Source organism: Cyprinodon tularosa, unplaced genomic scaffold (assembly GCF_016077235.1).
Source record: "Cyprinodon tularosa strain WSP-4 unplaced genomic scaffold, ASM1607723v1 ctg88, whole genome shotgun sequence".
In the NCBI taxonomy this organism is placed as follows: Eukaryota; Metazoa; Chordata; class Actinopteri; order Cyprinodontiformes; family Cyprinodontidae; genus Cyprinodon; species Cyprinodon tularosa.
Window position 1 is genome coordinate 1,965,281 of NW_024039651.1, and position 13,283 is coordinate 1,978,563.

Sequence of the window (13,283 nt, forward strand, 5' to 3'; positions counted from 1 at the left end):
CTCAAAAGTTAGGGGGTTGCTAGTTCGAGGCCTGGCTCCATTAGTCTCATTCGTGTTTGAGACGGATGGAGGCATTGCCTGTCAGTCTGGCGCAGGGCAACTGTGCAGTACATAATATAGTGTAGTTCACCGCTGTCAGGGTGTAAATGTGCACGAATGTAAGACTAAAGGCAGCTTGAAACGCTTTAGAGTGTTCAGACTTGATAAACGTAAATATAATTACCAGACACTTACCTTTTATATAAACACATTTGTATTCCTGAATTATGCTAATCTTTTTTGACCCAAACTGTAAGCTAAGGTTAGTGGAGTCTAAAAAAATATAAAGGGACCTACTCATGTAATTTACAGCTATCTTCAAAGTGAAAGGTTTTAATAATGTGTTGAATTCACTGACTTTACAATGCAGTTTATATTCCTTGCTGTTTTATCCAACACTGGCCAGCATTATGAATTGAGGTTTAGTTCAGTCTTTTTCAGATGTTATCAGGTAACATTCTTCAATAGAAATGGGTTTTCATCAGATGAAGGTCATTTCCGCCGTTTCAGTAGGTCGCAAAATGAGAAAAATATTACTGTCTTTATAACCCAATATAGAGAGCCATTAAAAGGAAGCAGGGAACATAACAAATATAGAGAGCCAGTGTATTTATGGGATGCATTTTGTACAGTCACAGACCATGTGTGCTTAAAAAGTCTTAGCAAGAAGCATGTATACAGGTAATCATAAAAACTGGAGGTCATAAAAACACAAAGCAAGCAAAGAAAACATTAACTAAAGCTTGCTGAATCAAAAAGAAGAACAGTCTTCTGTGTAAATTAGCATCTATTGGTGAAGGATTTTTCTTAAAAGACAATTCTGACAATTTATTTTTGATTGAATCCACTTTTGTCTCTGTTTAATTATTTTGTCTCTGATTAAAATTTATCAAAATAAAGGGATTCATCCTCACATATTTACCATTTCTAACCTGTTGATACAATCACACAGTATTTTGGTCCCAAAATACTGTGGTAAACCTGGTAAACTGCTCACAGTTGGTGACCTCAGAAATGTATGCAAATACTGATGTATGCCTTCACCCTCTAATAACATGTGACCTGTCAGGAGTAAAGTGGCAACAAATTGGAAAAAATCCAGCCGAGTGAAATAGCAAAAAGCATTTCTTTCTGAAAAAAGAATGATTTTCATTTTATTGTAAAATGTACAAGTTGAGGATATAAAGTAAAAACTCATTACTCTAAGTGACAGTTTAGGGAGGGTTTAAAATGGTAAATTCTATGTTTAGATTGAAAGTGGAAGTAGCGTCTTTGTTTGGCCTAGCTCACTCTTTTTGTCCTGTTGTCATGTGTGTCAGCCAATAAGCTCTGTGCTTATAAATAAGTACATGGATATTTATTTAGAAAACCTACTTCTGTTTGAAACATTGATGAGATCCTCCCTGGTCTCCTATATACTCACTTTCAGCAATTCAGTTCGATCAAAATGTATGCAGCTGATCAAGCCACTGCTATTATTTCTTTTGTGGAGCCACACTCTCTGAGGCTCTTTTCAGGAAGATAATGCAACATGAAAGAGGTGGAAATGTTGATTAACACAGCAGTGAAAGTCTGCCTTTAGAGGACAATTGCGGGTGAAATATCTTGAAGATTGTAAGTTGCAGTATAATGACAGAAACTCCGTAAAAATTCAAAAAATATAATGACATAATGACAGAAACATTGCTGATCAAGCAGTGCCTAGCAAAAGTACAACATTTGATGGGCAAAGAGTACCTGCAGTCTCAGGTTTAAATGTAAACTGATCTTACAATCTCTTTGATGACCGACCACTAAGCTGCTGGGTTGTCCAAAATATTGAGCGATAAATTGCAATAACCTGGGATACTTGTTGGATTGCTTACTATTTTAAAATAGCACTTAAAACATACAGTAAATGTATATTTCCTTTAAAACAGAGAGAGCCATTTAAAGAAAAGGGAGTAACAAGACGGTTAAAAGATTTTTTCTGTAAGAAATACATAAATGTTGTTTGGCTGTGCCACAATTTACATTATACATAAAAAAATGAAAAATAAAAAATAAATTTTGCTGCTATTTCAATGAAAGAGCAGTAATTTGCTTTTGGAGTCTCTGTTTTTTCAATAAGCTATACAAAGCTATTCACATTTTCAGCTTTTGTGAGCACCCAGCTTGCTTCAGAGGGAATGTAGTCAAGCTTTAAGACAACTTTCTCCTTAAAGGAATAGTACACTCAAAACATGATTAGGCTTCATTTTCTACTCACCCCCATGCTGAACAACACTCTGGAGTACTTTTTTGATATCTCAAATGCATCTGGAGATCTGGGAGGCTTCTTGCTGTCTGCTGACATTCAAATAATGGAGGTCTATTGAGCCCGAGACAGAAAGGTCCATAAAAGTCCACAAAAACGTGTCAATATTCCTCCATACTGCTCGTCCAATGTATTCCAAGTGTCCTGAGTGGGTAGCATCCAGAATTTACTCGAAACGAAGTCATTTAGAATGTTTTTAGAGCATAAACAGTAGTGTATAGTATTTCCTGAAAGCGCGTTCACGACGCTACGGAAACCGCGGCAGACCAAACCAGGCGAAAGTGCGCATTCAGCTCGGCAAAGAACTCCTGCTCTTCCTCAACACTGAAGTCCTCAGACATTTTTCTTTCGTTGTTTCTTTCTTTGCAAAGGTAAACAGCACATTTCTTCTTCTACGCTTGCATTATCGGCAGAGCAGACGCTGAATGCGCACTTTAATCTGGTTTGGTCTGCCGGCTTCCGTAGCGTCCTGAACGCGCTGGCGCGCGCTTTCAGGAAATACTATACACTACTGTTTATGCTCTAAAAACATTCTAAATGACTTCGTTTCGAGTAAATTCTGGATGCTACCCACTCAGGACACTTGGAATACATTGGACGAGCAGTATGGAGGAATATTGACACGTTTTTGTGGACTTTTATGGACCTTTCTGTCTCGGGCACCGTAGACCTCCATTATTTGAATGTCAGCAGACAGCATGAAGCCTCCCAGATCTCCAGATGCATTTGAGATATCAAAAAAGTACTCCAGAGTGTTGTTCAGCATGGGGGTGAGTAGAAAATGAAGGCTAATCATGTTTTGGGTGTACTATTCCTTTAAAGTGCTATGGAGTTTCAAGATTTAAATGGTAATCTCTCCAATAATTTTTTTTATTTCTACAATTTTGACATTGTTATTTGACATAAAAAAAAAAATTGCTTCATATGTTTTTGTATCTTTCATATTAAAAATCCTGTACAATTCAGTGAAAAACAAACTAGTCTGTGAGAGATAAAATATTCAACAACCCTCAGTTTGCTTGCCATTAAAGCTGTACTTTATTCAACCAATTTGTGTCATGGTCTTGGCGCTGATGACTGACCCGAATACTTATTTTATTCACCTGCCTAGCTCCACCCAGTTTCTCATTACCGCTCATGTGATCCACCTAATCCAGCCTCTATTTAACCAGTCTTTTACCAGTCATCAGTACCAGATTATTTTACCCCTTGGGGAGAGTATATCTTGTGCTTTCTAATTGCTTGATCCTGACCTGTTTTGCCTTTGGACCTCTGAGCCTTCCTGTTCCTGTTCTGATCTGGATGCCTAACCTGTCTTCCTACACCGTCCTGGATTACCTTTGGATATCCCTTTGGGTCTCTGATCTCTTGGCCCGGACTCCTGAGCAAGTCCTCAACATCGGTTTTGGCTTCGCCCTCTGCATTATCCTACCTTCCTACGTCTGCTCGTTTCTGACCTTCTTCCTTAGAGTTAGGCAAAATCGTGACTCACACGTTCATAATCATCCTCCGCCAGATAGACGTGGTCACTAACCTATGCTCTCTCCCTGCAGAGGTCCCTGCCTTAGACACCCTGGCTGTTCCCTGCAAATCAGTTTACTTAATAAAAATTGAGAAATCCAACTGTCTGCTTTGAAAACTGGGTCCTCTCACTGGAAAAAGTATAAATCTAGGTAATTTTTTTTTTTTAAATAAGTGCATTTTTTCTTGGATTGAGAAGGGAAAAAGGACATTTTGCAAATAGAACAAGACAATTTACATTTAAAATAAGAAAACACAATTGCATTGTCTTATTTTAAGTGCATATTATCTTATTTTAAGAATAAAAATACTAATTCCATTGGCAAACTATCTCATTTACCCACTCAATTTAGGGGAAAATACACTTAATTGAAATAATTTTGACTTATTTATATATTGTTTCTCCAGTGCTTTTTCTGAGCCATGACAAGTTGTGACTTTTTAAAAAGAATCTCAATTGTGTCATGGTCCAAATGTATCAATCAGCTCGGGTGAAGGCTACTTAAGGATCCACATTTTCACTTTTCTGCATTATATTATCATAGAATATAGGAAACAGCGGTGATATTACTGAAAACAAATGTTTCTCCATTGCTGATTAAAATACATGAGAAACTGGAAGATGACCACGAGAGTAACAGTAGAAGAGTAAGAAGTGTGACAAACTTAGTCTCAAAATTCTCCAGAGGTCTGGCATTGATAAAGAAACACAGATAAAGAAAAACTTTTTGGTCTAACGAGGCATTACTTTTCATTTACAAATCAGCACTTCTGATAGCCTCAAACACCAAACTGATAACACAGTGAAGGATGATGGGGAGGACATGAGGTTGTTTGGCTCAATAGAATACCCACTTCTATTGAGCCAACCCGTCCTGTTCTGCAAGAAAGCTGATAATGAAGTGGGATTTCATTTTTCAGAATCTCTTTGAGTCTCAATGATGTGTCAGAAGAAAACATAAAACCAAATGTAACCATTAGTAGTCGAAGTTTTGAAAGAGCCTTACCAGTGTGCAAGTCAAAATCTGGGAGAAAATTTGTGGAGAACTGTTTACAAAAGATTGTGTTAATGTGAGACATGTAAAGCACATCTGCAAGAAAGGTACATAAAATAAAACTAAAGAAAAATGCTAAAAGTTGATCCGAGGTTCTCCAATGAAGCCCGACATTTTTATGCTTTTTCTTCGCTTTTCACGGTCTAATACATTTTAGATGTTACATTATATATTCCTTTTGAATATATTAATTTTGATCTATTTTTTTATATTACAAATACCTGCTTTTTTGTAAAAGGATGTACAGTATAAACCTTTGACTATTCATTCTTGTATTCAATAAAGTAAGGACAAAAAGAGCAGTGTTTTGAGTTCATGAGTGATTCATCAAGACCGGATTGGTTTCTGTATTTACTGAGAACACAAACAGATGAATATGTGGATCATTTTTGGCAGGTACAACAGGAGCCACGTCCACATATTTCTATCTGGTCTGGGTCCTCCCCCTGAATATATTCAAGAGGCAACACTACAGAGTGGGATGGCTAAAGTGCAGCAGGCACTGACCCAGGTTAATATGATTAAAACACTTCTCAGTGCCAGTGTCTGCAGTCAGAGAGGCGTGCAGGGTGCTGAATGGGAAAAAAAAAAAGCAGAAATCCTCTGAGAGTTTTACAAAGCTGAGTGTGTGTGTTGGAGGGGGTTGGGGGGTCAGGTTGGGGGTGAGGTACTGTAGCTGCTGTATAAGCAGCTGTGCTGAGGCCTGTTCTGAGGCTGCAGAGGTAGCTCTAAGTGTGATTTCCCCACAGTCTGTTTCTGCAAACCCCAAGTCAAATCAGCATCTTTTGTAAAGTTACTCATGTTCTGCAGAAACTCTAATTATATACTTTATACACAAAACAGATAGAATTAAATTTTTTGGAAAACACAATGACTGGCTGGGATTTACGAAAAGAAGAATCACTGTGTAATCACACAAAAAAGAAAACGACAATCTGTGATTGGATTGCTTTTCCTAAATGATTAATGGATGACCCAGGACCAACAACAGACCTTAACAACCCGAGTTGGTCAGGGCAGCAGGGAGGTGTTAATAAAATGTCTGCATTTGCTGCTCAAAATTTTGGAATGTTTTAACTTGAAGATCTTCAAGCACTGTGCAAGCTTTATTTCATGTCAATACAGTTTAAGATTCTGCTCACTGTTTGATCAAGGAGCACTAAACAAGCCGGGGTGGATGCATCGTCAGTCCTTTGGTAGTCTGAAGTGATCACAGTACACAGCAAGTATCTTTGTGCAGGATTTATTAGAGTCATAATTAACAGTCTATTACAGCAGGCAGGTTTTGGAAGGAAGTCCTTTAAGCCCTTTGTGTGCCTCTCTAAACTGATATCTTAGGTAGCTGTGTTTTGTCTGATTTGGGCTTTGCTTTCAACAGGAATCTGTCAGCGCTGTGAAGTGAATACAAAACTGTGACAAAGCATTCGTATCCCTTGAAATACTCTAAATTTAATAATGTCACAGCCACATTTTTCAATGTATCTTATTAGGATTTTATGAGACAGAAAAGTGCATAATTAGAAAGTGGATGGAAAATGATTGCCTTTAATTTTATTGCCAATAACAATCCAAAAAAATGCACATGTATGCAGACCCTTGTACACCCATATCCCTCTATAGATTCAGAAGCAACCTACTGCTGTCCATCACTTGATTCATGAAAATAGTCCACATACAGTATATGTAATATAACATCAGTATAAATACTTGTGTTCTGTGAAAGCTTCAGAGATTAATATCAAATGCATCTATTGACAGTAGTATAGATACCTTCCGAAAATCAGATATTTTTGGAAAAGTTGCAAGAAGAAAGCAGATGCTGAAAAAAAAGCAGTAAGATTTGTCTGCTATGTATGGGGGAGTGTAACTGTTTAGAGATTTTCAAGCTCTACAACCTTGCTGGGCAGGTTCTTTTCTTTCCTTTTTTTATTTAAAGATATTTTTTTCTTTAATAGTGCCACTGTTTTTGTTGCATGACATTTGAAAGAGGGAGAGGGGAAATGTGGTATAGGTCATATTTATCTCTCCAAAACGGGGGTCACCAATGCTGTGCCAGTGGGCACCAAGGGGCCCTAAAGAACCACATGGCTTGCCCTCAGCATCTTCTCAAATCAGCCCAACACAAATCAGCCCAACACACTATATAATTTTTTTTATTTATATCACAGCTGTATTTTCATCGATTTCAACATGACAATATCTAAAAGAATATTAGAAATGAAAAGAAACATCAAAAATATGTTTATTATGCAGGAAGTGAATGTGAATACTGAATTCCCCAGTTCATAGGTCAGTATTAGCACTATAAGATGGCTGCAGTAGCTCTAAACCTTAACGAGGTTGATGACCTTTGCTCTAAATGATCCCTAAATGTATCCATACCCTGTATTTGTTTTTTTTTTCTCCAAGGTCACTGGGTGATTGGAAGTGGAGGGGTGAATATCAGGAAATTCCACATTGTTATAATGCAGTGTCAAAGGACAATGACTCTTTTAGAGTTATTACAACAACTGGAGTAAGATATGCACTATGTAGAGAATTTGTTTAACACTAATTCAGACTGGGACATAATGCACTCTGATTGATGTGAAATTTAGCTCTGAAAGTGTTACTAAAGCTGTCATAGCCCAAACTCTGACCTTCAAATGCAATTATAGAGGATTTTTTGTTCTATTGACTGAATGGGATGTAAATATACCCATTTTTTTTTCTTTCAAAAATTGATCAGTTCCTTCTACTTCACCAACTGCTCAGATATAATTGTTTTCCATCTATCACCTAAAGTTGCACTGCACGTAGCCTAAGTTTAGGATTGTCACGGTTTTGGTTCTAAGTTTTATCTTTGAGTTTTCATTGGTTTTATTTCTGTTTTGTGTCATTCTGGTTATTTTTTAATTGTATTTGAGTTCTTAGATATTTTTTGTTTGCCCTCTGTAACCCTCTTGTTTCAAGTCTCCTTATTCTTACTCCCTTATAGACTCCTCCGTTCACACCTGCTCCCAATCTACTGATAAGCCTCTGTTTCTCTCTCCATATATGCACCTCCTGCTCAGTCACTGTTGCCAGTTTGTCCCACTTGTTGTGAGTATCCCTGGTTCTCAGTTTTTGTGGATTGGTTCGCTTAGCAAAAAGTAGTATACTTGAAGTATAACATTACAAAGTATACCGAACACGGTACTTGTAGTGTACTTGAAGTATTACTAAAGTAATACTTCTTAGAACTAAATTGGAACATTTTTAAGTTTACTAAAGTAAACTTAAAAGTATACTTTAGTAAACAATAAAGTAAACAATAGCATAGTCAAGTACACTTGACTATACTATTTTTGAGTATAAGAAATATAGTTTAGAATAAGTAAACTCTAAGTGCACTGTCTAATTTTAAGTATGAAATTAGTGTACTTTTAGTATACTTTATTAAACCACTTTTTGCTAAGGGTTTCTTGGAGTTATGCTTCTGTTACCCTTTTTTGTTATTGCATTTTCAAGAAACTACTTCAGCTTCAGTATCTGTATTTGGGTCCTCTCAAACCTCCACTTCACTGTGCTTGGGGTTAGAAGTTGAGGATATAGGAAAAAAATAAGTTTTTACTTTCCTGGTGGCTATAGAGAGAGACCTTTAATGAAGTTAGTTTTCTCCACTCCACCAATGTTTGTTTCCGGTCTGAAATTAATTCTTAAATGAGCCACCAAAGCGTGCAATGGAAGTTACATAATTGGCTGATTGAAATGTACTTTGAGTTGCAGTGTATGAGGGGGGAAAAAGTTATAACCTCCACGCATTCCGGATCACTTCGTCTGTTAACATATATTCACGCATATTTTCACAGTTCAGCAACTAACAGGGCTGCTCTGCCGAGTGGAAGTGTTTTTGCCGCTTAAGTACTCGCGGCGTGCATCTCTTCCAGTCAGCCTAACGCGGGCCCTGAATATTCATGACAGTGGCTCTGAACGTCAGGACGCAGCGGCGGCTCTTCCTCCCTGTCAGAGAGCAGAGCGGAGCAGAGCGGCTGAGCAGAGGAGGGACAACAAACCTCACAGCCCGACTGCATTTCTCCCACCAACGAAGTGCGACTTTGTCATTTAAGGGCAAATCTGCCCTCCATCCATCTCCAGGCTGCAGCGGCGACGAAGGGATGCTGCGATTTACGGACGGGGGGAGGTGAGAAACAGAAAAGCAAGGGAGAGATAGGGAAACACCGCCTCTTCTCTCTCTTTTTTTAAAGCCAGCCCATATTTATTGGACGCACCTCGGGTACATATCTGAAGAGCGGGAGGGATCGAGTGACCGCCGCCGTCTTCTTTCCAAATATGCAAAAGAAAAACACAGAGAGGAAATGCTTCAGAACAAGCAGCCATAGCATATTGGTACCTTTATGATGGAGGAAACATATCAGGGTTAACAAAGCTTGCAGCTTCCCATGTTGCGGGGGAGAGATGTTTTGCAACTGTCGCCCGCTGTTTAGAAGAGATATGCATCCCACGGCATCATCCTTCGCCTGTAACGCGTAACTCAGGCAGCTGCGCTCTGGAGGAGCATGTAAAGCTGTTCCTGCTGAAGCCAGTGATAAAGAAACCGTACTCCGGCTGGAGCAGAGCAACCTTTTCCTCCGGTCCTGAACTTCCGTGAGATGACTCTGAGCGGAGCCTCCTGAGCTGTCCGCGGTGCTGAATGAGCCAGTCATCACAAAAAGCTGCTCTACGCATGGACAACTGCTGGGCTTGACTGAGTCAGCCAGACCAGTATTCCCTTCTTTCATGGCTGTGGCACGGAAAATCAAAACTTTGCTGACCGTCAACATACTTGTGTTCGTGGGGATCATCCTGTTCTCGGTGTACTGCAGGATTCAGGACCGATCCGAGGAGCTGATCCAGCTGGGGCGCCTCTCCGACCAGAGGCTGAGAGCCAGGAATGGAAAAGTTTCCAACTCGGTGGACAGGCAGTCTATTCTTCAGCGGCTGGAAAGGCTGGAGGATGTGGTCTACAATCAGTTAAACGGTAGGACTGGACATAAAAGTAGTGACTTCCTTATGGTTACAATTATCAGTTTAAATAGTGCATAAATGAAACAAACTGTTTTAATGAAATATTACACACATTTAAACAGATATGGATATTTCAAGTAGAATATTCTAACATATTAATAGTTGTACTGATTTTTAACTATAAGATATTGCAGCAGGTCTATACATTTCTACCTGGATATGTTTTATTGTAGATGCTGGAAAAAGTCCACAGGCAAGCAAAAGAGTAACACACACTTATATAAGTGCAAGGCAGGCACGTGCAGAGGGGGGGGCTAAGGGGGCTTGAGCACCTGCCCCTTTTGCTCCATGATCCCAATGTGCCCTTTTGGTCCCTTTTTTTTTTTTTTTTTTTTTTTATTATAATTTATTATTTATTTGACACATGTACTGAAATTATTATTATTATCTTTTCTTTTTTGGCAAGATAAACAATACAATAAGCCCTCCGATCACATTGTTACCTTTGACCTTTTGCCGGTGACGACGCACTTGCCTCTCGCACAGTCAGATAAGGCGGCTAACTGCGGAGCTAAAGGTAGCGGATATTCCACATTACACTGTGGCCGCTGCTCATTTGGCCCTAAGCAAGATCAACCATGATCGGACGGATGGCTATGTCTTCAGTCTGCACCGCCTCTCCAATGTCAACCTGAATAGAGATGTAAGTGAAACCAAATGAGCCCCATGAATGATGCAGTATTGTTTGATCTAAAACACTGTTTACTCTGTGCTTTTAGTCTTTTACATTGAAAATTATGTTTTTTAATTCACAAAAAACTGGTCTGTAATGATTACAGAACAGTTTTTTTGTGAATTAAAAAACATAATTTTTGGTGAAAATACTGGAGTAGGCTTCCTACTTGTCAGACAACGGAAAACTTTGAACGTTGTATAATTTCTCTACTTTAGCAAAGAGTAGCGGTTTAAACGGAGGAAAGTAGTTCTTTCTCTGAAGAACTACTGAGCGGGAGGAGACAGCCAGGTGAGGAAAAGCTGTTCTTATCTATCGATTCAGTATTTGTATCATACAGACATTAGGCTGTTGTTCATGTGCTATGAGCTAACTGCTAGCTAATGACTTTGCTAGCAAAGCAAGATAACTAAAAAGCTTCCCTGTGTCGTTAATGACAGTAGGACATTCTTCAGTATTACTTATGCAATAGGGGCACATCGCCCGTCAAAAACCTATCATCTCCATAATGGATATATGTCCGATTTTCTAATTTCCTTTGCTGCATGATGTACATTTCATTTATTCTAGCGTTAGGTAAATGTATCTTAAAGGAGAACTCTTCCAAAACTACCATGATAGATATATGATAGATATAATGTATGAAGCTGGTGAAAACAAAACTGCGCAGCTTATGCAAGGAGGATCGGTTGTCAGACCTTTTTGTTGGCAATCGAGAAGGATGTGCCAATCATTCACTGTGAGGTCATTAACATTTTTAAAGACATGGCTAACAGAAAACTGCTGCTGTGAACAAAAGAGAACAAAAATAGCAAAAATGCTTAAAAGATGGGAATTTGTTTTTAAACAGTTAAATCACCATGACGGAAAATAAGTTTTTGCATCATAATCTTGGATTTAGTTTGGGGGAAAAAGAAAGGCAAGAGACTGAAATAAATAAGACATTGACCTTCACTCAACACAGAAAAGATGAGACAATGAGGAAAAAAAGAAAAGAGAAACTGACAAGAAAAAACGAAGAGGAAAGATTGAAGAAAATGTATATAGGTACTTACAAAATACACTAAGACACAAACAGAGTAGGCTTTTCTCATGGTGACATGCATTAATAAAATGTTTGTTTTGTTCTTTTTTTTCTGCAGTTCCACGTTAAAGTTTGATGCAGCAGCTCTGCTTTTCTGAATGGACCGTCTCCATCTCCACTGTCAGTACAGCAAACCAGGCAGACATTCTTTTTTATAGATTACAGTACACTAAAAGAATGCATTGTGCCCTTGTATGCATTTTTAACAGTTTAATTCTGTAAAGACAAAATATGTCTGGTGGTCCAGCTCTGATTTACATCTTTGGCTAAATTGCAGGTTTGAATATTGTAATACTTTCCTATAACAAAATAGACCTGCAGAAAGAAATTACTAATAAAATATTTTACGTATGCATAGTTCTATGTTCTATGTAGAGATTTCCCTTAGCTTTGATTGTATGTCTCACAATTTTGTAATTTATCATTGTTCATTAAACTCTGAAAGCTATGTGACTTTGTTAATATTCTGTCCTAAAATGCGATAAGATGTGCCCTTTTTTTTTTGAGCACCTGCCCCTTTAGTGGTCTCTGCACGGCCCTGGTGCAAGGTGTGCTTTCAGTCAGAGAGATGCTCTGATTAAGGTCTTTCTGATATGGAGTCTCATAACAGCGACATATTGCACAGATGCAAGTCTATTGAAATCTTCTCGCTGTCTTTGGATTGTCTTATAAAAGAAAAAAAAGATCCTGCTGCACTTAAATAAGTTTCATTTCTAGTTAAAAGAGAATAGCAACTTTCCCTTTAAACAGAAGATACACAAATTAGATTGTTTTTTAATCGAAGAAATAAGAGCAGCCCATACTTAAATAGATTAGCAATAGCTTCTATGAAATGCTTTTTGCAGATTTACTAGTCTCTGATATCAGACTGATAGTTTACCTAACTAAAGGTTTCTAATAGACTGTCCGACATTTTCCTCAAGAACTTTAAGATATCGAAATTCACAATTGGATCCATCCATCCATCCATCCATCCATCCATCCATCCATCCATCCATCCATCCATCCATCCATCCATCCATCCATCCATCCATCCATCCATCCATCCATCCATCCATCCATCCATCCATCCATCCATCCATCCAACCAACCAATATTGACAATAGTATAATGCATGGTACATTTTTATAATTTTGTAAAAACAACAACAACAACAACAAATAAAACCCAAATAGAATAAAAAAGGCAGGTTGTAATAATACAAAGGCATTAATTGCTCTAACTGAGTCTCTTACTACTCTGGCAGCGAAGTGTTCATTGTGTTTAGCAGAGAGAAAGCCTTGGGAAAGAAACCATTTCTCTGTCAGTTTGCTAATGCCACCAACGCTGTGTAGTGCTTCCCAAAGGTAAAGGTTCGAACAGCCTATGATCAAGATATGTGGGGCTCAGTGGAAATGTTCCTTTTTAAAAGTTTGTTTTCGTGCAATACTGTGTTAAACCTGTCCTTTTTCTTGTATGAGAATAGCAAAACATTTCAACAATTTTAAGACATTTTTCCAGCACTCTTGTTTTTTTTTTCTCTAAAAAGCCTCAGCCTTTTATTTTGTCTTTCTTTCTTTTTTTACTGTG

General features: G+C 38.2%; 1 protein-coding gene across 1 annotated transcript in view; it reads left to right on the top strand.

The window, feature by feature from the left end:
* The first annotated feature begins 8,877 nt into the window (after nucleotides 1-8,877).
* Nucleotides 8,878-13,283, top strand: part of galnt9 (polypeptide N-acetylgalactosaminyltransferase 9) — a 187,671-nt gene continuing 183,265 nt past the window's right edge. Inside the window, exon 1 of the mRNA XM_038273609.1 lies at nucleotides 8,878-9,910. Within this exon, the coding sequence (XP_038129537.1) occupies nucleotides 9,670-9,910 (241 nt within the window). The 5' untranslated portion in view covers nucleotides 8,878-9,669. The remainder of the gene's footprint in view (nucleotides 9,911-13,283) is intronic.